Raw genomic sequence first — 12,861 nt, 5'->3', positions numbered from 1 at the left:
GTATATGTATAAACAGTGACAACTTTCAATGTTTCACTTGTTTTACTGTCCCCCAAGATATTGTAGTTTCAATGGGCATTTAAGTAAATAAAATTATAAAATGTGATTTATATTTTTCTGTGAAAGCTTTTTTTTTTTTTATTTTAATCAAATATTAAATTGTTCATAAATATTGAATATTTAATGAAGCAGGTTGAAAACGCAGTAAGACAAAGTAAAGAGGAAAAACTGTCAGGTGACCGTGCACCTAAGGGGCCCGCCACATAGTCCTACGTTCAGACAGAATGTACGCGTCACCCCTCTTGTGCCTTGGGAAGAGGGGTGAGCTGATACTACCCCCTCCCTCTGATCAGGACGGTACCACTGGCAGTGTGTTCCCGGGGCAGTGAACCCTGCAGCACCCCTTGTGCTCTAACCTACGCCTGCACTACCGGGCACCATCACCCGGTCGGGGGTCAGGGCCAGTTTGGGCACTTAAAGGCAATCGTCTAAGGCCCGGTTTCGACGCTCACACCTTGCCTCGGTCCTCATCTTGGAGCTAATATACATTAATACATCTGGAGAGGACAAGGGAAGGCCAGCAGAGGATGCGAGGTGAAGCCGGGTATCGGCGTTTTGTTCCCTGCTTCCTACGCTGGAAGAAAACGAAAACGAGCCAAACACGCCTCGCGCGGCCGAAAAATCCTCCAAACTAAACTCGCAACAGCTCCGAAACTATCAAAACAATCAAACTAAAATTTTACTGGAGTATCTGTAAACATTTTTCCCCACACAGCTTTATTTTTTTCGAAACATGAATACTTTCATTTTTAAAAATTAAATACCTATTTACTGCCAAACATTTTTGTGAATACGCAGAGTAAATTACATTGAGGAAAAATTTTTGTTTGCAATTATAAGTGGGGGACACCAGCGTATGAAATAAGGAAGAAGCCTCAAATTTTTTATATACCCCTCTTGACGCATTCAACCCCATACTTTTATTTGTACAGAGAGTTGAAGTGGGAATAATGTTTCAGTGGGTAACACTACCGACATGTCTTCGGAACGCACTTCTTTATGTTATTATACGTCTCAAAATTTATAATTTCATACACAATGTTTATAAAAACGAATTCTTACTTACCTCATTTAATCTATTACAAACCTCTTGTAATATACGTGTATTAGTAGAAGTTAGAAGTCTTTTCAATAACATGTTCATGTTCCAGTCTACTTACTCAACCAACATAACATGCAAACCTTAGCTAAACACTGGTGGAGAATTTTTTGGAATAACTGTAATGCTATACATATACTGACAATGTAAGAAACTTTCAATTTTATGAATTGTTTGCATAAGAACTGATAATTTTAAAAAATCATAGAATAGGCCTTTATAGACTGAAAACCTTTCACGTAGTTTCAAGTCGCGTACATAAAAGTTTTTAAATATATATAATTACCAAATATTGTTGAATATATTTAACATTTTTATACATGTTACAACACACATATAATAACAAGCCTATATAGTATATAAAAAGACAGACGCCAAATTCCAGCATTTTGTATTTCTTTTCTCTGTGTGAATAAAATAACAGTTCTTAACGTAGTTGCTAATAACTGTACTATATTTCTAAAAAAAAATACGAAAACCCCTGACATCATCACCAAAACAATGATAAATTTGCAAAATAATTAAGGCACATCTTTTAATGCTACGAAGCACACTCTTAAGAGAAATGTTTTTAACTTATGTTGGGATTTATCTAATATCTTAAAAGCATTGTGAAACCGTTCCTTTGAGGGAAACCTTAATATACCGAACACCATACCATCCTTTAATCGAGTTCGATTTTCGTTTCTTAAGACCCATTTGTCTTCAAAATGCACTGTACACAATGCATGGTTCAGAGACGCAGTTCAATTTTTCCGCTTTTTCCCAGAGCTGTCGTTGATCGTCACGTTTTGGAAATCTATGAAAAAAGTAAAGAATTGTACTTACAACTAAAACAACTTCTCTTTGTTAATTAGTTTTCTTAGGTTTGTCGAAAAGTTCGAAGATTAGTTACTTCTGTTTAAAACATTTTCCACTTTTTTCTGATGCTTCAAAAGTTTTGGGAATTAATTTAGTTAACAAATGAAGAAAAAAAAAATTGTTATTACCTATGAAAAGCAACGCCATCCGGATTGGAATTCCATCGATTTGTACAGCCATATGCGCTACAGGAAATCACCGCTGTAGCCGCACACCAGCGCCACTCAAGCCTCAATGACAAGTGGGCTGGGGCTGTGTTTCCAGTAGAAATACGCTCTCTTCCTCTTTTTCATCCCTTCTTCGCTCTCGCCCTACACATGTCCGCTCCAGATCTTCTTACATGCTCCTTGGTCCTCACCCACACCGAGCTGCCTGGACGCTCGGGCAGGACTGCAAGTACTCGGCGACACTGGTTCGCCAGGACGAGGTGGACGGTCGGCAAGCCCGGCCGACAACCGGCTTCTCCCCGGCTCCTGCCCCCGCCTGGCCCTCGGCCGCGCTGCAGGGGAGAGCAGGAGCCAGGCTGCCTACCCGCCACTCGCTCCCCGGCCACCAGCACTAGGGATGAGCTTCCTCTCACGAGACCACCGCCCCAGAGGGAGTCGGGGGGGTGGGGGGGGGGGGGGCGAGAAATTACACACACACATATTATATATACGTACATACATATTCAATTTATTCACTTGTACAAGATTTTTTTTTTTTTTTTTTTTAAGTTATCCAAACTGACAGTCAAATCAACCTACTAATTGCGACCACCAGCAAACCTTATTCAATAAACTTTAAAACAGCAAAACATTACAAGAAATTAAACATATATATATATATATATACATATACATAAGCATATACTGTGTGTGTGTGTGTGTATATATATATATACAAACAGTACATATATATATGGTAGCACAATGGTGGTGTAAATTGCATAAAAATATTTTTAAAAAAACCTGGCTATGCACTCAACTCTCTTCGACCGGGAGAGTTTCAAGCTGTTTTAAAAATTGTACTGTCAATCAACTGATTGTGTACATGAAAAAAGTGAATTCATAACAGTTAAAATCATAACCATAAATTATTTGTTACATATATAATTATACAGTAGACTCCCAATTATCTGGGGTAATGATAGGCAAGGGATCTGTGGATAACCAAAAAACACAGTTAAAGAAAAGTAAAAAAAATGTAACCCAACTATCTAAACACTGTACAGACCCCTTCGAAGTAACACCCTAATTTGTTTTTTTTTTTCAATAACAAGAGTATTTTAATCAAGACACTTCCCATTAAAATTATTACACAATATATGTATGTCTACATTAGCCACACATTTAAATTTAATAATTCATGTACTGCATTGTTTACATAATAAGGCTTAAGCATAACATTTCTATGTAGACGCTGCCAACATTTCAAAATACGTAATAATGTTTTTTGATATAAGAGATATATTTCAGTTGTAATAAGATTTTTAAAAAAACTTAACATTTTCCTATTATTAAAAAGATCATTTAACCTGTTAACATAATTCCTGACACTGTTATTTACTAAATGTGTTTCTGCTATGATTTCCAACTAGCACATCCTAGGAGGTGCGAGGTAAATTAGCCCTGAAAGTTTTTGGCTTCTCTCTCCAGAGCTACCGCTGACACTCCTGACGTGAAATGACGGAATATAAACATTGACTGAAACTCAGGGGTCATCGGAAATAAATAAACAATGAAGGAAGCTAGCAAAATATTGTTTGATGTTTCGTCACATTTATAATTTGATGCATTACTAATTAATTGCTTTGGTTTTAATGTTACACAAGTGTCGTTGCCATTATGCACGCACGGAAATAAAGATTTAAAATTCAAAAATTGTTAATGATTTATGTACGTGAAATATGCCACGGTTAACCTGCAAACTGCATAATCCACACCCGGATAATCAGGAGTCCCTATACTATGCTGCAGAAAAGAAATCCGAATTTCTCAATAAAACACTCTTCTATATTTATACTTTTTGTGAATAAGTCCCACTTGTATGTATTGGTAACGTACAATTCAAAAAAACATTATTGGATTCACATCACTAATTGAATATCAAATTATTCACAAATACAAAATATTTTCTAATACTTGCCTGCCCCTATTGATCTGGAAAACTTAGTTCACAAAACAAATGTTTAATAAAGAGGAATTGGACTCATTACAAGTTTTGTTTTTTGTATTAATTATTACTGTTTATGTACATGAATAATGGGCACCTCAGAAATACAATATTACTGTACAAGAGTATATACAGTACCTATGCAAACTACTTCAATTAGAATAAGCTTCACCTTACAAAAATACACTTCAGTACAACATTATCACATTAAAATAAAGGCATTTTGCCAAGTATCACTTATAGTTTTTACAGTTCATCCATATAAATTGGCATACAATACAATTACTGGCACTATGAAACTAACATATAATTAGTAATTTGACATCTAAAAGCAAAAAAAAAAAAAAAAAAAAAAGGCCATACTGTACTTTCGTTGTAGCAAGCACCTTTCTCAAAATTGAGAACCAAACACACAAATTTTTCTTTCACATATTTTTCGTTCATATATTATTCTCAAACAAAATAAAATCATAACTAACAAGGAACCTAAAGGAAGGGTTTAATTAAACCGGTTTCTGATTAATCTATTTTTTGTTATTTTCAGCACCTATTGCTCAAAATTTAAGCATACCAGGGGGCAAATAATAACAGTTTCCCCTGCTTTATTAATCATTATCTGCTGTTTGGTTCTCATTAACAATTTTACATATGTAACCACCTTATTTTATATTTACAGCGTATCTACTAATACCTGGTGTAATTTCCACATTATTTAAGTGGAGGATTTCAAATTATTTAATTCACAACTATAAAATGAAGATCAAAAAATCTACATAAGCAAAACACTCCTGGAAAACTAAGTTTTATGACCTGTCGACACCCTGTATTACTGATTAGTGATTATACAGTTAAAAAAAAAAAAATTAACTGTAGGGATATGTATAAGCACAAGCCACCAACCAGCACAGAAAAAGATGAAATTGTAAATTTGTGGACTGTGTTAAAGCACCAAAAATAAAATGTAATATTAAAAAATCCCTTTGGCTTACCAAACCACGAAATAAACACTAAACTTACTTCAAAATCTGTCCAGTAAGTTGATTTGAAAAATGAAAATTGATGATGGCTGGGGTCAATAAAAAGTTAACACAAAAAAAAAAAACAACCTTGCTTATAAGATAATGTACACTAACTCCAAGTTCCTAAAATGTGAATTAAAATTTTTTTTTGTATGTAAATATATTAATTATAATAATAAATATGCTCTCTCCCCTTCCCAAATTAAGTCTGTTCCGGTATTCAAGTACACAGCTATGTATTTGCGACCTGCATACTTCACTTGTCTTCACTGTGTACTAGAGTGGTTCAGACATATATAATTTTTATGGCTTCTATAAATAGTATTAGCCAGCTTAACAGGTATAAAAAAAAATTTAAACCCAAAACTATTTTGACTAATAAAGAAATGTTTTAACACATTTAGAAACATTGACTAATAAAGAAATGTTTTAACACATTTAGAAACACACACATTTATTGGTGATTTACTTAATTTATATAAGTTAAAATTGTATTTGTATTCGTTAAAATTTTCTCATAACCCTGCTAAAATATATATTTCATTAAATGTGTTAATCCTGTTAAAAAATAAAATGAAAATTATTACAAATCTTATAATTACTTGGGTGTTCCATCATATCAAATAAAACCAACAAACAGCTTTCAAAGTGGCAGTACAGACTCGCTAACTTGCGTACGTGCATACTTCACTTGCAGGTCAGACAAACCTCGTGCCGTCACTTCCCGGGACAAGAAGGCATAAGTACAGTAAAACTCTGTCGTTACAACCCCCTCACGGTTCCTGGGAACAGTCATAATTAGGGAGGCGAAGGGGCCGTAATAAACATTGACCTGCCCCCAACCCCAATACGTCATAAGATGCCATTTTTTCTCTCGCCAAGTTCATGTTCGGTGTTCTCTGGCACGAAATCAACACGTTTTGAAAATCAAATAAAAATTTATTTTAATAACAGACGTCTTCCGAAAAGGGAAGATACCCAGGAAAAGCAGACTGTACCACATACTGTCACTGGAACAAGCGTAAACATGGTGCAATAAACTCAGGGGCATATGCAGGGGGTGGAGATGAGAACAAAATTCTGCCAACAAAAGGAAAGAATTTGAAAGCAAACAGCGAGCAAGGTGGTTCTACCCCCATAACCACAGATTAATTATGCATACGCTCCGGTTGCAACTGTATCTTTTAACCAGCGCTAAGTCCATTTGACACTGCTTTCATAAGGAAAATGAAAATAATTTTCATTAAAATGTTAATTTATTAGACTTGGGCTGCAACTATATACCACGCCAGAGAGGTAAAGAAGGTTAAGCGCAGTGACATAGCTTTGTTATCGCTCGTTCAAGCGGGCAAGACGTGGAATGTTACGCAGCGTGGAGAAAGAAAATTCAGAGTAGGATGAATGGTCATGCTTTGGTAAAAAGAACAAACAATTTTTCATGCTGTGAAGCTACCTTTTTTTGTTAACCCACAGGAAAATATATACAGTAGAACCCTGTTATAATGTTCCTGCATATAATGTTTTCCTGCTTATAATGTCATATTTTTAAAGTCCCAATATTTCCCCCATAAGGACAATGTATTTATTTCCTGCATATAATGTTCATAAATAGTATAATTTCCTGCTTATAATGTTTTCTTTCTAACATTCAATAAATGGGGAAAAAATGTTTTAAAACCAAATTATTCCAACACTTACGATAAAAAGTTTCCTTTATGTATGTTTATGTTTACAATCACTGCCATACAATACATGCAGTTTGTTAAAATACAATTTTATGCAATATACTGAAGGTACACAATGTTCATAGTTACATGTCAGTTGGCACCCTTAGTCAACTATTCTCTTCCTTGCCATTCCAGTGGGTGTTCAGATGCACGTACATAATCCTACGATATTTAAGTTGCCAACCATTGAGTCAGGGCATAACTAAAAGTGTTTTCTATTGCTTACAAATATTTTTTTTTTCATTCATACTTAGGAATTCCAAAATTAAACATTTTCAGGTGGCGAAGGAGTAGACGTTCTCACTCTTAATGTTGTCATCATGAATCGTTAGACAATTTTACAAAAAATGTGGCAGTGTATCTTTAAAGACAAACAAAATTTAACCAGGGAACAAGACGAAGTTGAAAAATTGTTGGCTTGTTTCAGAAAATTCATGTATCAAGTAGGTATACTATCTTTGGTTTTAACATTAAAGTTGTTTACATAGCTGGGTGAGTCCATTGGTACAAAGCTCGAACATTGTTAAGTGCTAAATTGAGATTTCCTGCTTATAACGTTTTCATGCTTATAATGTTTTTTTCTTGTGCTCCCTTGAAAAACATTATAACAGGGTTCTACTCTATGTCTTAGCCTTCCAGGTTAAAAACCACGGCGGCAGTTAAAACGCTAAGGGCAAAGGGGCGGGCATGCATTTGGTTGGTCGTTGAGTATAGTATAACTACTCGAAAAACATGCTGCAGCATCAAATAGTGTGCAATATTTGGTAGTATGTCAGGATAATGGAATCACTGACATTTTCTACCAGATCCTTAATAAGCATTTACAACATAAGTTCAGAAATTACCTAAAAGGAGACATTTTGTATGAATATGTATTATCTATGTACTTTTTAAGCTGTTTCTCCATCCTTAAATGAACTAACAAGTTGGCATCAGTATTATTTCATTTGAAATTTCACATTCTTTTCATCATTCAGTGACTTTTGTATTAACTAGGGATGGGATTTTTGAATCTTTGATTCGTCGAATATACAGAATCCTATGGATTCGAGGATTCGTAGGATCCGAGGTGGGATTCGAGGTGGGTTTTTAAGAGTTTTAGGTAGTAATTGAAAATTGTAGTGCTGGGCGAAGTTTGAAAATTTCGAACCGAACCCTTACGTTCGGTTCGGTTCGAAACCTCTTAAAATATATTCGAAAAACCGAACGTTCATTTAAAAAAAATTACGTTTTTCTAATTTTCCAACCCCCATTTCAGACCATTCACAAAACAGCTCAACAAAATTCCATTACTTGTAATATTCCGACTTTTATCGCATAATCGTCGCCTCAACAGTTTCAAGCGCATACAAAATAAAATAAAAAATTATTGATCGTCGCATAACTCTCATGGCATTTTTTCATATACGCGCGCTTGGTTTTTTGTTTACTTTAGAGGATTTTGTATGCATTTGTCGTACTACGTAATATAAACTATCGTACAAATGCCAAAGGTATTGTATATTATACCTTTAACTATAGTGTGTGTACGAGAAGTGTTGTAAAATCACCAAAGATTGCGTACCCCATACGTTAAACTAAAGCGCATGTACGAAAACTCTCGTATTTCGGCAAAACTAACGTGATCAAGTAAACACACGACAAATGCGGTAAGAAATGATTACGTAAATTACGGATTTTAAATTACTGGGATGTATTTATTTTCTTTGGCCTTTTTGGTTATAACAGTCAGGTACTGAAAATATTAATTTAATCTTGTGTATTAAAAGTACTGGTCCAGTAAATTTTACAGTACGGTACTTAGTTGACTAGCGTAGTCGCGGCAGCCATCATTATTTCTCGTGTTTTCTTTTTTCCGACGCAAATTTCTATAACCACACTTCTTACGTTACGTTTACAATATTATTGTTCTTGAGGTGATTTGCGATGAGCAGGCTAACGTCGTTTAAGTTTTCCAAATGGAGAAAAGATAATGACGACCCAAAACCACCCAAAAAAAAAGTCTAAAGTTTCTTCTGACAAGCAGAATTCTTCCAAGAAAACAGCAACTGCAGTCAGCGGGTTTTGTAATGTAGATAGGTAACTTAATTCACATTCCACTTTTTTATTGATGTCCTATTAAAAAGTTTTACTTATTAAAAATGTTAGGTTATGTCTACCACAAAAATATGTTATGTGGCCTTATGCTGAATGTTCGTCATCTTTATAATATATTTTTTTTAATGAAGGTTAGTGTACACTGAAAAAGGAACATAGTCTTTTTGAAATTTAGATGTAACTTCATGAATTAAAAGTAGGTACCTATATATATAAGCTAAGCTATATAATGTTAGAATTTTACATATGGCTGGGGAACCTTTCTTTCTCACCTCTCAGTTAAAGACCAAAATACTGGAACTTCTTCATGAATTAAAAGTTGGTATATATATAAGCTAAGCTATATAATGTTTTAATTGTACATATGACTGGAGAACCTTTCTTTCTCACCACTCATTTAAAGACCAAAATGCTGGTCATAGGTTCATTTAATTCAAAACAATTATTTCTGTATGAGGCTCGGTTCGGCTTGGTTCGAAACCAGAGAACTGAGGTTCGTCCAGCTCTAGAAAATTGTATACCTAAACTATATCATAAAGGTAATGGAAATAGTACAAACATAAGATAAACTACGCTGAATTTTGTCAATTAGCATAACTACTCAATCATTTCCAACCTTCAATAATATAACATTACAGAAAAAAAGTAACCTTTTTAAATGGTGTCTGTTATACAAACATATTTTATTTAAAACATAGGAAGGATTAATTTAACAGAGAATTAGACAGATGCAAACTTACGTGTGTGGTTTTTGAGGTTATTTGTCTCTATTTTATATCAGGTGTATACACTGTGCACTTATTTTATAATTTTATAAATACACATGTGATTTTTTTTAATACATAGGCCTATGTAATTTTTTAAAATAAATGTGTGATTTTTTTTTAGTAACATGTGGTGAAGTTTAGTGTGGGACTGGGATTCGAGATTCGATGACAAACACTGAGGATTCGAACAAGGATTCGGATTCGACCAAAATGTGGATTCGTCCCATCCCTAGTATTAACCATTCTTTAATACATGTAAATGTTTCACAGTGTGACAAAACCAATTTATATTACACAATAACCATGTCTTGTATTTGACTGATAAGCATTATAACTCCTACGTAGTATCTAAGAACTGTGAAAACACTGTATTAAGTATAGTTGAGAGTTTTGTATTAACAAGGTTTCACTGTAAACATTTTGCAAACAAACACATACAACATAACAGCAATTCATTATCATAGTCATATCTGAATAATATAAAAGTGTGTTAGATACTGGAATGGCTCATATGCCACATATGAAACGAAACACTATGTACTACAGCATAGTAAACGGGAACTTACACACTATCATCATCTACATTGCAGAAGAATATATCTAGTGATTTTTTTTTTAAAAAAACTAGTAAAAACCCTTTTAAGAAGTACCCACCTATGGACTTCACCAACTAAATACCATGTTCACTAGCGCAAGCTCCTCTACACAAAATCTCCATTCTCTTGTTTTTTTTACAGGTCCAAAATAGGCCTTCCTTCAAAAGCTGCATAATTTCCGCAGTATTTTATACAGCAGGTGAAGCAAGACAGGGGCCCACTCCTGAGAAATGGCAGTGTACAGGGAACAGAAGTTCATGTCGCAGTCGACAAGTTCTCGACCCTGTCATGAAACACAGTCGTTAAGCAGTCGGCTAGAACTAGACGTACGATAAAGCACATCCGCACACAGGAAGTTGCCATCTCTTACCCCCTAACTTGCTATTCTGTTCCTGTGAACACCCAACGCCCTTCCCCAGTAAATAAAATATATATAAGATGGGGGTAAAGTGGAAAAAAAAAATATCTCCTACTTCAGGGTGTCTACAAAAACCTAGCGAACAATTTCAAAATTTCTTCAAAACTTTCCAATTAAAATTTTCTGACTTTTTTTTATTTATAACACACTATGAAATAGAATGTTTGCAGAAACATGCTCATTTTTTGCGTTACAGAGATAATTTCCACCTGATTTAAAAAAGTCCCCAAACAATTTTATATTTAACGCGCGACTATAAACTTATAAAGGGGCTAGAAAACAAAATTCAAGCTAGCAAAAGGTTGTTGGATGTTAAAGGTTTCATGACTTCCAGAAGCATTACTGTTTATTTGTTTATTTCGGGACTTTTTTCATAACTTTCGTGTTCTGCGGACACCACGAAATTGATCACGTTTTCCCCATTTTCGGGTGAAAACTTTTGCAAATTTAGTGTGGAGCTAGCATGAGTACAGTTCAAATAATATGAAGGGGTAAGTGGATGAAGGTTTGTGTTACTTTTTTATTTGAAAAATTGCACCAAGTCCAGGGATGAAGGTGTTATGACGCATTCCATGTAATGGTAAAGACAGACACCTTCCCTCTAACTTCAAAAAATAACATAGTTACGAGTTGATGAAGGCGCTGTGCACACATGAGCAAGTAGCAATCAAATTACTTTCGGAGCCTTTTTTTCTCGAAACAATAGTTTCGTAACGTTAACACCTTCATCCACTTTACAAACATGCGTGAACTTCGAGTTCCGAGGGAGAACTTCTTAACAGGGTTCTTGCCGCGAGCACGGCGAACTTGTTGAAAAACTGCGTGTTCCGACGAGTGTGGAGCCAGCGTGAGTAAATATGGTAAAGTTAAAAATAATTCTGCCCTTGATTTACAAACACGTGTGAACTTCGAGTTCCGAGGGAGGACTTCTTAACAGGGTATTTGCCGCGAGCACGGCGAACTTGTTGAAAAACTGCGTGTTCCGACGAGTGTGGAGCCAGCGTGAGTAAATATGGTAAAGTTAAAAATAATTCTGCCATTGATTTACAAACACGCGTGAACTTCCGAGTTCCGAGGGAGAACTTCTTAACAGGGTTTTTGCCACGAGCGCGGCAAACTGAGGGGAGCTCAGCCGGCGAGGCCCGCCCTCTCGCGGCACTTGTGCATGAGCGCGCGCAGCATGAACTGCCTGCGTGACAGCGCGCGCACCTGCTTCAGGAACACGTCCAGGTCCACCACGCCCCGGCGCAGCGCCTCGCCCATGTAGTAGATGGTGTCCTCGATCGCGGCCTCCTCCGCGAACGCGTTCAGCAGCCTGCGGGGCAAGAGGGGCGGGCGGGGGGTCGGTCGCGACGCTTCGGCGCCTCGAAACACACACATTCCTTCCATTCCGATTCCACCATTTCCCCTCGATTCCGATTCCAATCCCCAAGCTTCTCTTTCTGAATTAACGACATTACGGAAATTCAAGTAGAAGGTTAACCTAAAGAACAACACTTAAAGAAGTCTAAACATACGTACTTCAGTGCCTCGAAACACACGTGGGCCGACTCCACGTTCCTTCGATTACGATTCCAATTCCCCAAGCTTCTCTTTCTGAATTAAGCTGGACTCCCAATCATCTGTTCCATCCGTCCGTCCGTCAATCACGTGACCGGCAGCCAATGAGATGGCCCGAAAAATTCCATCCGTCCGTCCGTCAGAAACCTTGCCAAGCTTTAGCTTTTGACGGACAAACGGATGGTCCACCGCCTTGTTAAGTCGATCGTCTTCAATACGACTTTCCGAAAACCGTGTTAGTTTTTTTTTAATTTGCAATATATAGAAGGCTGTGTCGTATTGACCGATTATTATTGTCATAATAACGGTAAAGATTGCTTATGAGAATGAGCTTTTCGGAAGAAATGCTGATAAATTATATAGCAAAGACTATCGGGATAAGCAACTGAGGGAAAAAGCCTGGATAGAAATAGCTTCTCTCTGTTTCCTTTGACGCAGTAATAAAAGAAGCATAATTTTATTTATTGCTGGCATGACTAATGTTATGTTTAAGACGGCACCCG

At 36.1% G+C, this 12,861-nt stretch overlaps 1 protein-coding gene across 5 annotated transcripts in view; it reads right to left on the bottom strand.

Moving 5' to 3' along the window:
• Positions 1–4,606: 4,606 nt before the first annotated feature.
• Positions 4,607–12,861, bottom strand: part of LOC134541235 (tumor susceptibility gene 101 protein) — a 100,235-nt gene continuing 91,980 nt past the window's right edge. For all 5 annotated transcript variants that reach the window (XM_063384505.1, XM_063384503.1, XM_063384504.1 and 2 more), the window contains exon 10: positions 4,607–12,113. In XM_063384505.1, the coding sequence (XP_063240575.1) occupies positions 11,927–12,113 (187 nt within the window). In that variant the 3' untranslated portion in view covers positions 4,607–11,926. The remainder of the gene's footprint in view (positions 12,114–12,861) is intronic.

Source organism: Bacillus rossius, chromosome 18 (assembly GCF_032445375.1).
Source record: "Bacillus rossius redtenbacheri isolate Brsri chromosome 18, Brsri_v3, whole genome shotgun sequence".
NCBI classification, from domain to species: Eukaryota; Metazoa; Arthropoda; class Insecta; order Phasmatodea; family Bacillidae; genus Bacillus; species Bacillus rossius.
The sequence above is the reverse complement of the archived record's forward strand: the minus strand, read 5'-3'. Positions and strand labels throughout refer to the sequence as shown.